The sequence below is a fragment of the Acipenser ruthenus genome, chromosome 3, assembly GCF_902713425.1.
Source record: "Acipenser ruthenus chromosome 3, fAciRut3.2 maternal haplotype, whole genome shotgun sequence".
Taxonomy (NCBI): Eukaryota; Metazoa; Chordata; class Actinopteri; order Acipenseriformes; family Acipenseridae; genus Acipenser; species Acipenser ruthenus.
The window spans coordinates 74533050-74550309 of NC_081191.1; the positions used below are offsets into that span (position 1 = coordinate 74533050).

General features: G+C 36.1%; 1 protein-coding gene across 1 annotated transcript in view; it reads left to right on the top strand.

Annotated features, from left to right (window-relative positions):
• Positions 1–17260, top strand: part of LOC117394210 (gamma-1-syntrophin-like) — a 110304-nt gene that overhangs the window by 43018 nt on the left and 50026 nt on the right. The window contains exons 3-5 of the mRNA XM_059016740.1: positions 10036–10174; positions 14351–14408; positions 15955–16089. Of these exons, the coding sequence (XP_058872723.1) occupies positions 14382–14408; positions 15955–16089 (162 nt within the window). The 5' untranslated portion in view covers positions 10036–10174; positions 14351–14381. The remainder of the gene's footprint in view (positions 1–10035; positions 10175–14350; positions 14409–15954; positions 16090–17260) is intronic.

Here is a 17260-nt window from a genome sequence, read left to right on the forward strand (position 1 = left end):
TGTCTGTCATGTGTGAGCGACTGCCTGTGCAGTAATGATGTTACCCTTTGAGTAGTGAGTTCTAAAATGCCCTGCTGGCCCTATGGGAGTGAGTTTTTTTTCTGTCTTCTGCATGCGCTTGATTAGTACGAGTAGTATTCGTACATTTTGTCATAGGGAAAGGTTTTAACAAAAAAATAACAGGTAGGCAATAAACAATAAACATGGAACAACCACAAAAACACGTCCTAACAAAAAAAAAGGCGAGAGAGAGACATGAATAAATCATATCCGGGTAAACAGGTTGTGGGGGCGGAGGGAGTGAGAGTGTCTAATGCTTCAGCTTATGATACTCCTTGAAGCATGGAGCAACGCACAGAGCTTGGCGCCGCCTCTTTGCTGGGTGCCTGTGACTAGATGATAACTATTCTTCACTTATGTCTTCACTGACACACTCGATGACATCCGATTCAGTGGAAGAATTGTATGCATTTGAATTTAAATCTCAATCTGAATTCAGTATTATTTTTAACACTTCTTTCTCACTGAGCAATTTTCGCCGGTTTACAGACATTGTTGACAATTTTGTGACAGGGTTTATTGTATGTAATTCAGTTAATATCTGGCAGAGGGCGCAAGAGACCAATAAAAAGTGTTACAGAAACCTAGTGTTACAATATTATGTTACCAGGGGTTTTGTAGGCTAAGTAATTCAAGTTAAAGTTGCAGAACGTACCGGTACATTCCTACTCCCTGGGGACCAGAGAGTAGTGAATGCACCGGTGCGTTCGTACTGCTCAAAGGGTTAAAAGAGTGTGTGTGTACGTCTTTTCAGTCTACACTCTTGGGAGAACACAGTTCCTCCACCAGGGCTAGGCCTCGTCGCATCCCCACTGTCGAGTGATTCCACCAGCTGCCGTCTGGGCGCTGGACTGGGCCTTGTTTGTTTTGGTTGTCGCTGCGCATCCCCTGTCTGTATACCAGACTGCACAACCCTGCTTGTCTGGGTCTGGATTAGCTGCAGCACAGTTGTTTTAAACAACAACAACAGCCAATCAGATGTGTATTCCTCCACTGGGCCGTGTATTTCCTGTGTTTTGCCTTTCAGCTCGCCCGCCGCGGCTTCTGCCCTTGTGTCTCCCTGGTGTACGCTGTGCGCTGCCCAGGTGTGTGACCACGTGGTTACGGTAGGCACCGCAGCATTATCTGCCCCCCGCTGCTTCAGTACCTCGGTGCACTCTCAGCCCCTGTTAGTTCGGTGTCTCGGTGTGCGTAGCTCTGTTGCGTCCCGCTGTTGAGTTGACTCAGCCGGCTTGTTTCAGCCTGCCTACTTGGCGTGCTTGATCACCTGCCTGGTATGGTGAATGGGTTTCTCCCATAGCTGAATTGCTGTGTGTGAAGCATCTATTTTTTTCCTATTACTGCCTTTGCAGTTAAAATAAAAAAGCAGTACACTTTTCTTCCTGTCTAACACACCGCAGCTCCTTGACCCTGTGCTCCAGTCTGGCAACACACTGCACGTTGTATGACTGCACTCGGTCCAGAACCAGGTTATCGGTGTGCTCTCCTGTACTGCTCTCCTGATTGCCTACCGCAGCCACTCGAGCCTGTGTATCCACCCCGGTGTATGCTATGCATTACCCCGGGTTGTGTTGACTACACATGGTTAAAGCTAGATGCTCCATGCCTCGGTGCTTCGCGCCACAGCATGTCAATAACACCTGCACTTGGTGCCAAGATTCTTCGGTGCACCAGTACTGTATGCTTCTGCACCCTTGGTGTCTGAGTGCTTCAATACACAGGTCTACACCCTCTGGTGTTTAAACAACGCCCTTGGGGCCATACAGACATCAAGCATGGCTAAATTCCACGCTTGCACATCCTGCACAAGGTCCCCTGCTAGCACGGCTGAGCCGTATGCGGCGTTGGGAGCCCCTGACCAGGCAGCAGGCTCAGGCTCTTGCTCTGCCCCTAGTCAACCGATAACTCCGGCCCTGGAGTTGACCCCGCCTACACCGGTGGTCGCACTGGATGTTACAGAACCGGATGTCAGCATTGCTGAGGAGGACCATGATGCGATTTCGATCGCGGCCTCATGGAAAGGTGGAAATCTAATCATGGAAATCTAAAGAGAGACTATATCCTGTCCGTCTTTCTTTATGTTTGTATATTTTTCAAACTGACATTTTTACATATATCTAGAGACCACTGTTACAAAATTTGGTTAGGACATTCTTTAACATAAGTTTGTGATTGTACTGGAATCTGGGGATATATAGAGGTTCTTGTCCATTTGTCTGTACGTACAATATATCACACTTATATATACAGTTGGGACAAAAGGCTTGCATCACCCTATAGAATGAACTAATTTCGCTTCACAAAGTCAAATGAAACCTGCTGAATAATGGTATGTTAACATATTGAATTACATACCACTTAGTAGTTTTCCATATATTTAACAAAAAACTGACAAAAGTAAACAATGTGACATTTCAAAATCCAACATGAAATAGTCTACTATTATTATGGATTCTGGTTGACTTTTGCAATATAATTTTGTAGTTTCTTTGATTACATGACGTTAAATAAAAAATCTAAATTATGTTCATATTGTTTTATTTTAATTTTTTTATCAAGTTCTAGGTGATGCAAGCCTTTTGGCCATAGCTGTACATACTGTACAGTAGATGTAAGTAATGGTGATCTAATTTTTTATGTGATTATACTGATACTTTATGTTGTTAACATACTTGTTCCCACTTCTGTATCTACAGCACAGCTCAGCTGAGGGGCAGAAAATAACTTAGCTGCCTAGTGACCCAGTTTAAAGCACAAATGAACTGGTTATGCTACATTAAATCTTTACTGTTTTCCATGGTTTCGTTTAAACATTAATATTGTATCACACATTTATGGATGTATGCCTTTACCCTTTCAAACCTTGTATTCTGTAAGTCAATTGTTTTCAAAAGGCTGTTCAATTGTGCATTCAAATAATGCATAATATTTACAACTGGAATAGATCCACTGCACTCCACTAAGTCATTTTTAAGAGCTGAGCCAGATTGCATGTTCAAATGACTTAAAAAGAGATAGAAATCAAAAGGTATTACTATATTTTTCTTTATGAAAGACACATTTCCGTCCTACACTTCCACATTAAGTTCATATCTCAGCCGTCCTAATTCAAGAGGTCACACTAAGGACAGCAGAGATGTTGACAACACATGAATCACTGGAACAGCTGATTGTTGAAGAGAAACAAGCTTAGAGGACTTGCTTCTGAATTAGTCCAGAAATGACATCCATTCAGAATGTTTCTTTTTTTGATTTTTTAGATTGCGATTCTTTTGAAGAAGAGACAATCTAAAAAAAAAACAAATAACAACAACAACTGTTTTTCCTTTAACAAGAACTCTAATTCCCAAAAGCCATTGCAGCTGTTTTGTGTTTTGATTATTCTTCACAGAAATTAGCTGCTGCTTTCTTTATGACTCACATGTGTTCTATGTGTCTGTGTTTTTTTCTGATTCCTGCATGACGGACACTACTACTGGTAGTCTGTTCATTCCCAGCTAGATTTTAAAAACACTAAAGCCTGCAGCACAGGGCATGTACTTGGGCAGGAAACAAAAAGTGTTTATTCCAAAACTAATATTGGGACTTTTTAAGTTGTGGACAAAAACCTCTTTTAAGTTGTACCACATTTTTGTTCTTGCTAATGCAATAAACAGGGGATTGTGTGATTCTCTAAAGTTGCCCTTCAAAGACAATGAATGTCAGAACTTCAAGTGAAAGAATGTTCTTTCAACGCTATCGTCTGGCATTATTTTGAAGTTAAGTTTTTTTGGCTGACAACATTGATAACTTTTAGTTGCACTGCTTAACAGAATATATACATTGTTAAATTATTCAAACTTTAAAGGTTCATTCAATTTAAGCATTAAAACAGTAATCATCTTAGCCAATGTAAGTAATTATATTGTTCATTTCACTGCTCCTAGTGTACTGTTAGGAGAAATGATCTTGCAATCAACCAACATGAATGTGTGTTACAGAAATGCTTGAGTAACCTGTTAATGCTGCCGTCTGTTTCTGAAATTAAAATGAAAGCTTTGCTTGCAGTTCATATGCAGAATGATTAGAATAGATTATCCTCTCATCTCACTGAAGCATGGAAAGCTAATGTTCATGTATCATGATGTTCCAGCTGTTCAGAGTACTAAATGATAACAGTGTCAAAAGAAAAAATACGCCTCACACAGCTGTTTACTACTGTAAACCAGGATCACCTGACTTCTGAGACCACTGTGTTATTTGTCTGACTGCAGAAAATAATAAAGTTTTCATTGTTTATTATGAAACTTAAAACTGCACTTTGAAACTTGAAAATCTTTCTTCTGAAATAAATTGTAGCAAAGGTTGCAGTTGTATGCAGCTATATATTGCAATTGTTTTATTCAGTCAGTGCTTGAGCACAGCAACTGCACATTCTTGGAATTCCCAGTTGCCGTGGAAAAGCTTGTATCTACAACCACAGACAGGACACCTACAATGATTGGTAGTTTCAATAGTTTTGTAGCCCCAATGCATCCAAATCTACCCAATCTGCTGAATTTGATGTGCATTATCCACCAAAAAGCAATGTGCGCCAAGGCTTCAAATCAATGGCTTTTGTCAATCATGCACACTGTTGGCAGCATTGTCATCACCATCAAAGCCAAGTCATTGCTTCACAGACAGTTCATTTAGTTTCTGGAGGAAGTTGTCACAGAATATGGTAATCTGATTCTGCAGTATGCTAGTTGAGTAGATTAAAAGTTCTTCAGCTTTCATGCATGCTCAGAAGCTGAGTCAATGGGATTTGATTCACTTTAACCAGCTTTCCCCAACCCTGACTGATGAACCACAGCCTGCAGCAGATTGACAGCATTGCCAGCATTGGATAAATGCTCTGAGGGTCAATAATGACAAAGTTAAACCTTTTTATGTTTTTTGTCACAGAATATGTAAAGTATATTGGAGGCTGTGTGGTCCAGTGGTTAAAGAAAAGGGCTTGTAACCAGAAGGTCCCCGGTTCAAATCCCACCTCAGCCACTGATTCATTGTGTGACCCTGAGCAAGTCACTTAACCTCCTTGTGCTCTGTCTTTCGGGTGAGACGTAATTGTAATTGACTCTGCAGCTGATGCGTAGTTCACACACCCTAGTCTCTGTAAGTCGCCTTGGATAAAGGTGTCTGCTAAGTAAACAAATAATTATAATAATAATCCTCAGCTAATGCACTACACTTGGACTATTGCACCACTACAGTATGTCATTGTAGACATAACTTGTTGCATCCTAGTTCATATTGTATTTTAGTAGTATCATTTTGCACTTACTGTAAACTACACTGTATTTAAATTAAGTATGCATTGTAACCTATACTGCCCTGTAACACCTTAAAGTCGCCTTGGGTAAAGGTATCTGCCAAATAAATAAATACATAATAATAATAATAATAATAATAATAATAATAATAATAATAATAATAATAATTTAGCTAATGTTTCATTTCTTTCTTCGAAAACCTTGTTTATAAATTAAAATGAACCTCTGGTACCTTCATGTTTGACATGAAAGCGTTATCAGTGCCATAGAAAGCATAGCAATTGAGTCTCTTTCAGGATTCTGAGCGTGTGCATACATTCTTGGTTTTGATGGTCAAGTGTTTCCCCAGTTCTCTTTTTTGTTAGACTTTTGTTGTACTGCAGGTCTGTGTGTCCTGAAGTGTTTTTACAAGATGTAAGGTCATCCCATTTCAAATCATCGAGTTATTTGCTATGTTTTTTTTTTAATTTTTAATAATAGTGTTATGTTGTTCTCAGTTGTATTATGTGTATCACTTTCATACTCTGCGCTGGTTTTATTTGTACAGCTGTTTATTGCATAGAATGTGAAATTAAAGGTGGGTCCGGTGGATTTTTTCAACAGTGTTATATTATTCTCACCTATTTGTATTATATGTATAATTTTCATTGTCTTTGCACCTTCGGAACCAACTGTTCCAGGAGCTTTTAGGTGATAAAAAAATGACAGCGTGTTATTAATCGGTTCTCATTGCTAAAATATTCTCCTTACGTGTGTGTAACTTTCTTCACTGTTTTTTAATGCAATTGAATTAATTAAAGGGCTGTTCCGGCTTTTACCCCATCCCGTTTAATTGTGCTTCCAAAATAAACAAGGCGTGTTTATTATCTGTTTCTTGTAGGTGTTTAAACATTTGGTTTTACAGTGATACAGTACACCTTACCATACAAAAAGTTTGTTTCCTAGAATTTTAGGATTGAGACATAATAATAGATCTTTTATTTAACATCATGTAATCAAAAACCTACAAAATGATACAGCAAAAGTCTACCGGAAGCCATAGTACAGTATTTCATAATAGATTTTGAAATGTCATATTTATCAATTTTTGTCAGTTTTTCGTTAAGTATCACTGGAAAACTACAAAGCGGTATGTAATTCAATGTTAACGTAACTTTATACAGTAGGTGTCTTTCGACTTTTGAAGCAAAATTAAAATGACTTGAGCTGCCTATATTGGTTGATGGAATGCTATAAGAAATATCTAAAGTAAAGTACAGTAGTCTCTGCATATAGGAACACCTCCTAAGAGAAGACTTCGTCTAAGGGAACACCATTGTTGTGAAACAGATTTTTCCCATTGTAAATGCTCCGACTAAAGGAACATGAACTTCACTTAAAAGAACACCTTCTTGGCAACGATAGCGATTCATTCACAACAGATACAGTACTGATTTTTAACCTAGTTAGCTCATCATCATCAAACTTTATTCAGTCTTTTCAAAAGTGACTTGTCTTCGCAAGATTTGTCATGAGGCACACTGATTCATTTATTAAATATTTCCAGAACCAGGGCCTCCCGAGTGGCGTTACAGATATCTGTGTTATATCTCTGTTCCATTTTGTAGACGCCTTACATTTCAGGAATTGTTTGATTTGATGCTGTGTAAAGCCTGGGATAGACAGACACAGCGCAGCACGACATGTAGCGCATTCTGCGGCCTGTAACGCTGCCTTTCATATGGTGTTGGACAGATCAGCGCGGGACAATACCTCTAGTCCCGCGGTGCCACTGAGCGGTACTGCTCAAAACGAGTCCAGAGCATTTTTTTCTGGCTGCCGCGCGGTACCTTCAGTGGATTAACCAATCACAGCCAAGTGCTAACAACACTTGCTTGCCAGGAAAAATCATGAATGAAACTGATGTCTGTGGAGGTGTCCATGCACCCTGAAGTGTTTGATCCCTCACATATTTCATAAAAGGACAGGAAAGTCAGTATTTTATACATCGCCCCTGATAAGCATCCTTCCTTTTTTTTTATTATTCCTGTAGTTCACTACTATTTTTACTAAATAACTGGCTGTATAAGGATATATTTTCTTACACTTTACTAGTGGGCTAATTGTGTCAGCAACATATTGTATGTTTCTCATTTCATACACTTGCATATAGATTACAGAAAAACAATTATATAGGGGGCATTATAGCTATGGCCAAAAGTTTTGCATCAGGCCCTATAGAATTAATAATGTTACGTTGACATATTGAAATTACATATCGCTTTGTAGTTTTCCATAAATTGAAAAATCTAACATGAAATACTCTACTATTGTAGTTTCAGGTAGACTTTTGAGATACCATTTTGTAGTTTCTTAGATTGCATGTTAAATAAAATATCGAAATGATGTTCATAAAGTTTTTTTTTTTTTTTTTAATTATGCCTGAATTTTAATATTCATGATGCAAAACTTCTGGCCATATATGTAAATTATATTCGAGTACATAGCCTACGGTGTGGTACTGACAACTACTGTACCGCATAGTGCATACCACTCCTGTGTGTCCGGGTGCAGACTAGCGGTACTGCACTGTGAAACTGCCCAGCGGTGCCGCACCACGCCGTGCCTGTCTGTCTCGGGCTTTAGAGAAACTGCAAACTGGAAAGCTGCACAAGTCTTGCAGCGTCTCAGAACACGCATCCTCCGTAGATTTAATATAGCCCTTTGTTTATTATGAAACTGTATAAGATAAATATACACCCAATCCTATGGGTTCCAAGACTGTTTACCTTTATTTTAGGTCTTTTGGCGTTCTTTTGAGAAAATGTTATTCCGGAAAAAAAAAATGAATTCATTCATGAGAAAGTGCTCATTAATCTCAGATCTCTTTAAAAAAAAAAAAAAAAAAAAAAATAGAACATTTGATGAATCTCTTTGATTTTAATGAAAGGTATAAAAACAACTTTTTCTAGACCTGCATAAAGGTCTGTTAAGAATTCTGTATTAAAAGTCTGTTTAATAAATATTTATTTACATTTTTTTCAACAATATTCTCGAATTACACATTACAAGTTATTTCTTTCATCTTTTTTTACAGAAACATTTAATATTATGTGTTCTCTGTCTTTAGCCTGATGAATTGCCAGCATATTTGCAATGTTATGTCGCTTTTAGCCTTTTGAGCAATCATTTTAATATAAGTGTTTCTTGTAGTTCTACGTCACTCTGCTCATGCCCTGAATAAAAGGAAGATGAGAGAAGGTATGAATATTTGAGAAATACAGGACGTCCGACAAATGATGCACATGTTATTCTATTCTTCTTTGAGGAAAGTCTGTTCTGCTGTAAAATGATCTTTGTAGGTCAGACATGTACAGCACACCCAAAAACAATGTCCATGGACAACATGCCACTTTTATTTCCTAGTACTGCTTCTAGTCACAACATTAAAGGACTCCCCCCTTGTTTCAGTGAATATATTGTCCTTTCAAACTTCAGCTTTCCTCATGCCTTTCACTGGCAGCTGTGGTTTTCTCGATGGGTAATACCTTAGTACTGTATTCTCAAGAACTCGGCTCTTTCTTGACTATACCCAGCACACATTCCATAATTATTAGCATAACATAAATATATTTTTGACAGAAGTCATATTAGCCTTTTACTTTGCATTAGTGAGCTTACTCCGAAGTGCTATCCAGGTTCCTGAAAACAATATTCAAGTTAATTTGATTAAAACTGTATTTCATTTTATCTCACTTTAAGGTCAGAATGGAAATTAAGCAGTCTCACTTTGAGGAGAATGTCATTTCTCCCCAAGTAGTGACCTTTGCTGTACTTCAATAAGTTGAATTTATACAGAATCTAGAATCTTGCGCTGTTGTATTTGCCAATGGAAATTAGCCTCAGCCTTCAGAAGGTCGAAAGAGTACGCTGATTAGTGAAAAATACTTTAAGTGTACTGGGTTTTTCTTTTTGCTGTGCTCATTAATACTAACGACCTAAACACTAAAAATCATGAACATAGGAATTATTTTAATAAAATATAAAATATTATTTATATTATAACAGAACATTAAAAAAAAAAACATATTGAAAAGAAAACTTTGGGGTCCCATTTAAACACAATATAAATGGGCATACCAATGTTATTATATAGGCAATCCTGCTTTAATACATTGTTATATATTGTTGTGCTTATCCTTTAGATGTCAATCTGATGTCAGCTGATGTTAATAGAATTGAGATGTTACATATAAGGCATTAGATATGAAAATGCTTTAAATAAAACATGTTAATATGTTATCCACTTAAAGGTGTGTCCTTCCAGTTTTAAAATCCACTACCCTACCCTTCATAAGAGTCCTTATTGTACAGTTGAATTTAAGTACATGCTATGCCAGTCATCTGCTGTAGGATATAAGTATGACACAGAGTTAAAAATTTGCCTGGAAAGGAAAACTCTGCTGGAGCTGACTGTATTGGACAGTAGTAACTCTCTATTGTGTAGTACCTTTTATAGCTGTCAAGGAAATGTCGTTGATATTAAAGCTTATCTTTACAATGATAATGGTGGCTGTAGAAATGATGCTGTTGCTAATTAAATGTAGCAAACTTGATTTTATATCCTTAGTTACAACACATGTAATTAATTTCAAAGCATGTATTATTACTTACAGTGAGTCATTATGTTGTGTTTCCACAGGGATCAGTTTGTGCAGTTGGACCAAACCCAGAAATTAAAATGGTCCTTTGCTACAATCAGTGCCCATGGAAACATCATGATCCGTGTATAGCTGTACTGATAGATGAATAGATTCCAAGACTGGGTGAAAAAGTTACAGGTATTTAATTTATTTTCTAATTACACATTTAAATGTTTTCTACATTTCTTGGTAATTGTGAATTTAGCGTTTGTAAGAGAGGTAGGACAATTCAGTAATAATGTGTTTATGGAAATATTTGTAGATTGCCTAGCATTGTTGTAATTATATTAACATTCATTTGTCTAAAACAAAAAACATGTTCTGCCCTAAATTATTTTGATCAACCTACTGACTGGTGGTGCATGATGCTATCCTGGGTGATTCTGTCAAAGGCTATCCGGCTATCGCAGCAGGGTATAAGTTAATCAAATAAAACTCTCAGCCACCTGAGCAAAAATCGTTTTTAAAATGAAAATGAAGATTGCATTTGTAATATTTGGTTCTTCACTTAGGATATTTTTATGAATAGATTACTCTGAGATGTTATTTAATACCATCATGTTTCATGAATGGCAGCCTGTCATTCTTGAAAGGTTTGTGAACGTGGATCAGTGCCAAGTTATATTGCAAACACTGAAAAGTGCAAAAGGGAATACATTTATCTCTTCAATAAAATTCTTACACTGAAAATCAGGGATGAAGGATAAATATCAGCTATCAGCTAAATGTGCATATTGGTGCTACAGATAGTGTTTTGTGTTGCTGCTTTAACAAAACATCTACATTGTATTATTTGTTTTTATTTTGCTTACCTGATACATAGCCAATAACTGTGAAAACAATAAGTTCTCTGTTTAATTAAACTGCTTGAAAATGAATAAATTCACACTAATTGGCTAAAAAAATGCTAAGATAGATGAGTTCCTGAGCCAAATGGCCTTACTAATATAATGAAGTGGCCCTTTTTTAAATCATAAAACAAATATGCTCATATTAAATATGGTCTAATTGGAAATGTTATTTTTATTATATTTCTAGATAAAGCTTTAATTAAATCTCATCTCCTGAACTTGTTTAATTATTTGTGCATTTATGCATATGAATAAGATCATTGATGTATCCATTGGTAAAACATTAAACAATGTCTGCAAATTCATACTTAATTCCGTCTGAATGCCACATTAGTTTAAAGTGTTACCAATCAGTTTATAACTCTAGTCTAACTAGAAGAATTACAATTTCTGGTGTTACCATTTCATAATTTTGATTTATTGATGAACACAACTCATTGCCTTACAAACTTCACCATAGGAAAAGGTTACACTGAAGAAACTCGAGTACAGTGGAACGTTACCATACACTGTTGCCATGGCAACACAGTAGAACATGTGGAATAATGTACACAGTGGAATATTGTAAAACAAGTCCGTTTAGGCTGAATAGCTGAACTGGTAAATGCACAATGTAGGTCTGCATCCATTGCCAATGTAAATTCTAAAGGCCAGGTGCCTGGAGACACAAAAAAGTTTTTTTTTTTTTTTTTTTTAATTCACTAATTTAGTGATTTACGTCAGTTCCCTATTAAAAACTGTACAAGATAAATTGTGCAGCTCATGGCAGTTCCAATCTTATCCTCTTTTGTTCAACAGCAAGTTTAGCCTGAAATAGTCATCTGTAATCAAAATAACGCTGTCTCTGTGACACTTCCGTGAGATAACTTATTTTATACCAAGATTGAGAAATTCCATTGTTAAGAAAACAAAACTCTTGGTACTCTTGGTAAAATATGGCGTAACAAAATAAACATAACTACTTTGATCTGTTTCATCATAACATTTCAATTTCCAATGAACTGCTAGGATGTATGAGATTTTGAAACTCCCTGCATTAAAACAGTCGATGAACAAAATCCCACGCCTTCCACTCAGTAGCACTACAGTGGGTTTCTAGTTTGGATTTTAAAGTGTTTACCAGTATAATATGGGTACAGGGTTAACAACTAAAGACCCTGATACCATGGGCCAGATTTTGATGAAATGTGGTCAAAGAAAACATAAAGGGTACGGTCCCCTTTATGTTGAGATTTGATTTTGAAGCTGTATAATAAACTGTACAATAGGTAGGGTGTATGGACAACTGTAATTTTGTTAGCCATATCATTTCACTTTAAGGAACTACAGCTTCCACAATGCAACTAACTGGGCTCCAGGAACTTCTGCAAAATGAAAATTTAGGCGTTGAATGTAAAGATAGACACTGCTTTGCTTGTTTTATTTTTGTTTTGTTTCTGAGTGTAATTGGACTGCAGACGACACAAAGCTTGGGCACCCAGGGAATCCAAAAGGATTTAGATCACATACAGAACTGGGCAGAGACATGACAATGGATATTAACAATGTCAACAAATGTAAAGTCTGACATGCCGGTCACAAGAATGTAGGATACAAATACCAAATGGGTGGTAAAGCAGTATAGCAGACCCACCAAGAGAAAGACCTTAGTGTTTTAATAAACTCATCGCTGTCTGCAACCAGACAGTGCAAGGAAGCAATCAGAAAGGTGAACAGAATGCTTGGGTATATGGTGAGACTGTACTGGTGAGACTGCACCAGACTAATTCCAGGGCTTAAAGGAAAAAGCTATGAAGAGGTTGAAGGAACTCAATCTGTTAAAGAGCCAGTATCACATCTGTATAAGTTATAATAATACCTGTATTGGACCTTGTTGTATTGTACCTTTTGTTATTTGAATTGTGATGTTATTTGTGGATTAACTAGAGTACTCATCAATCTTTGAGGAGTATCCTTTATATAAATATCTTATTAGAAATTCAATTCAACAGTTATTTTCTATTAAACATGCAGCATGTCTCAAATATATAACTGTCTAAATATAAGAGGCTTTTCTGCTTTTGATAGTATGTGTGTGTTTGTGTTTGTATATATATATATATATATATATATATATATATATATATATATATATATATATATATATATACCACTATATATCACTGCTCTGCAAAAGTCTTAGACATGTTACATTTTTCTACTCTGATGCATTATGAGCATCAACAATTTACTCAAAGCCTCCACTAGTGTTTTCTACTATCATAACAACCTTGACATACTGTACATAAAGAAGGAAAAACACTGAGTGAAATAGCTCGCATCACTTGATTTTCAAGGTGTGGTATCCGAAGCATAATTAACATGTATCGGTACAGAGAAACATCATCTGTAATTGACAAACACAGGACTGGAAGACCCAAAAAACAATTCATGACATCTACAGTTTCAGAGATAATTTTACTAGGCAGCTGGCACAATATCTGATTCTCCTGTAATGTTCAAACCAGTATTTTGTATAGTCTCAGCCTAAATCTGCCATGTGTAAGGTATAGCCATGAAACTAGATATATAATATCTAGTACTGTTTTCACAGTAGCATAGATTACAAACGTGCTATTAAAAACATTGCAGTCTGGAAGTCATGTAGAATGTGAGAAGATCTACAATATCTGGAGAATTGAAAAGAGCTAATGCAGAGCAGGACACTATACTTGGAAAACAACCACTATTGGCTCTTTGAGATCATATGTATTTGGAATTCTGCCATGTAATGTCACTTTTTTTGGAACACAGAAGTTTTAAATGATAGATATCAATAAATATTTTTGTTTTGCATTTATTAAATGAGTTTGTTTTGGGAATTGCGTGTATATGCTATACCAATGCATGGTGATATGTAACTGTGAGTCTGAGTTAAAGAATGAACAATCTGTGTCAACATATAGCAAGTCAGTTTATGCAACTGTACAGATCAATGTGTTAGATGCCTTTATTCAATGTAGTAGTTACATTCAGATAACATAAAGATGGAAATGTGCAGCTTGTTTCCACCTTTACCTGAATATAAGCAATTTAATTAAGTTAAACAACCAAGTTTTAGAAGTATGCAATGTATACTTAAATATCAATGTTTGAGATTACATGTTAAAACATATTACTGGTACAACTAATAATGATCCTGCCTTTATTTACATAGTGTGGTGTGGAGACTGATTCTGCCTTCAGCTAAACAAACAAACAAAACAAAAGCAACCCAGGGGCTAGTTTCAACTCCTTATGCTTTGTATTTGTCTTTTATAACAGCTGGGTGTCATCCAATGAGCTGGAGAAGAACCAAACTTAACTGTAAATCTAGACAAAAAGCAGTATTTGTGCACATATACCCTTAGTTGCACTGATTAGCTTTCTACATCTCTGTTTAATACATTTTAACTTGTATCTGTTTTGCTGCTTTTCTCCACAGACCATCATTCCTCACTGTGCCATACTAGCACATGGATTTCACGACTGACAGTGAGGAGGTAACGTGATCTGTGTTAATGCAATTTTACATTTATATTAGGAACTGAATCTAAATAACAACGGTATGTCCATAATTACTTAAATATTGTTTCCAAATAAAGTTCAAGACAAACAACTCTAAAGCATGTAGAACAGAATCTATTCAATGATGAGATGCCTAGCCTAACACATTAAATATATTGGTTGGTGTGACACTGATGCTGTAAAACATGTTCTTGTTGATTGAATGGGATCTTGTCCAAATAACTTTGTGTGCTTGGAAAAAAAACTCCTGCAATTATAATAGGATTGCAGCACAGCTAATTAACAGGACTAGCATAAGTGCCCAGCTGCTGGTTTAATAAGCAATGTATGGCTAATTCCTTTAAGTTGGAAAACCAATGTGCCCAGGTTTCAAACACGTAGCATTTGCTTCTGTAATGTCCAACCTAAAGTAATCGCAGGGAGGAATACATATATACGAATTTACTGGTAAAAAAAAATAACTGGGGGAAGTTGAGTAGTATACACACTCACAATGTTGTTATGAAATATATTGCAAGGCACATGACGTACCAATAAATAGCATGTTAAGAACAAGATTGCAATAAAAAAAAAACTCACATATCTGTAACCTATTTGCAGAACAAAACTGTATTCCTTTACGAATAAAAAAAAAACATTTTCAGTTCATCCATCCATTGCATTTGTGCAAGATACCAGAGAGTCTGTTTATGTCAACATCCCATTTGGTAATAAAGTGATTTGCAATTTCTTGCTGGCTTCTCTTGGGGTGTTCTTTGGAAAAAATACAATTTCTTTTTTTTTTTTTTAACCTGCCGTGAGTGACACTGTGAGGGAGCACTGTGTACAAGGTATCCCCAGGCACACTCCAATATTAATGTATCAATGTAGAGACAATTTTGACAAAGAAAATGTATCATGTTTTTGTTTTCTATTTGTAGTGTGGAATTCTACTTCATATTACACTTATTCTCTGAGTGCTAACTAGCCTTTATGATGGGATTTATTGTTGTTTGCCAGTAAATGCTTTTAAGTTTTAAGACGCCTACAGCTATGGCCAAATGTTTAACATCATCTACAATTTTAGGATTTAGAATATATATATATATATATATATATATATATATATATATATATATATATATATATATATATATATATATAATTAACATAATTTAGATGTTTTATATAACATCATGTAATTTAAAGAAACTACACAATGATATCGCAAAAGTCTACAGGAAGCCATAATAGTAGTAGAGTATTTCATGTTAGATTTCGAAATGTCACATTTTTCAATTTTTGGCAGTTTTTCGTTAAGTATATGGAAAACTACAAAGCAGTATATAATTGAATATATCAGCATAACATTATTCAGCAGGTTTGATTAGACTTTATGAAGCAAAAGTAGTTAATTCTACAGGGTGATGCAAAACTTTTGGCCATAGCTGTACATGTATTTGTGAACCTTGATCATTTCAAAAAGCAGTACATGTTTGCAAAAACACAAAAGTAAGCTTTGTCTTTTATTTTATTTTGCAGAAAAAGACTGGGGTTTTTTTGCTGCAGGATGGTAATCAGGAACCTTTCAACGTTCGACTGCACTTAGCTAAAGACATTCTGACTATTCAGGAACAGGATGTTATATGTGTGTCAGGAGAACCTTTCTATTCCAGTGTAAGTCATTTAATAGTTTTATTTTTGATTTGTACTAGGAAATACAGTATGCAAAGAAAGCAACTGCAAATATTCATGGGTACACCTGATATATTCACAAAAGATGCTCTGTCACCACAACAATAAATATATTATATTTGAGCAGAAAATACATTCTTTTTCATTTGTGTGTGATATTGAGGTGCAGTTAAAAGCCATGAACATAACTGTTGTTTCTTACTTGACTCTTATGACATTTACAAGTAGATATTTACCACTTTAATTTATTCCAAAATTCTTACCAGTGGTGCAATATCTCTTCTGTTAGTTCTAACATGTGCAACCTTGAATTAAACATACTACAGTATAACAAACATGTATTTTCATTTTAATACATATCATGCACTACACGTGGTTAAACAAAGTTCTAGTTTTTCTTGCCTTAACGTTCAGTTTGTCTTTAACTGTTTTTATTTCAAAGGTCATTTCACCTGTGTAATGCCTTGGGGTCAAAGCATGTTACAGGCTACAAATCATGGCAGTCAATAGGGAAAACAGCTGGTTGCTTATAGACAGGAAATAATGAGTTTGGGGAGTCAGGATCATTTCAGTCAAAGAAAGTGCAAGACTACCAGAGAGTAAAAACCTATTCATTTTTGTAATAACATGTGTTTTTCGTCTACAACTGCACATTTGAGACCATTATAAGCTATAACCACTTTAAGCCACAATAATACAACATTCATAAATGCCGAGAGACTAATGCATGCCTTTGTTTCATCTAGAATTGATTATTGTAATGCACCCGCTTCCAGCTTGTTCAGAATACCGCCGCAAGAATTCTGACTAAAACCAGGAAAAGTGAACATACTACCCCTGTTTTGGCCTCTTTACACTGGCTCCCTGTGCAGTATATAATTGATTTTAAGATTTCGCTGTTAACTTACAAGGCCCTGAATGGATTAGCACCTAGTTATTTGCAGGAGTTACTGACCCCGTATCTGCCAATCCGCACTCTGAGATCACAGTATGCGGGGCTGCAGGTTATTCCTAGGGTCAGCAAAAGCAACACGGGAGGCAGGGCTTTTTCTTGTAGAGCTCCTAAATGCCTTCATTTGTCAGGGACGCTGGAACCGTTACAGTTTTCAAGTTAAGACTACTTTTATAAAATGTTTTTCTTATCTTAGTGGGT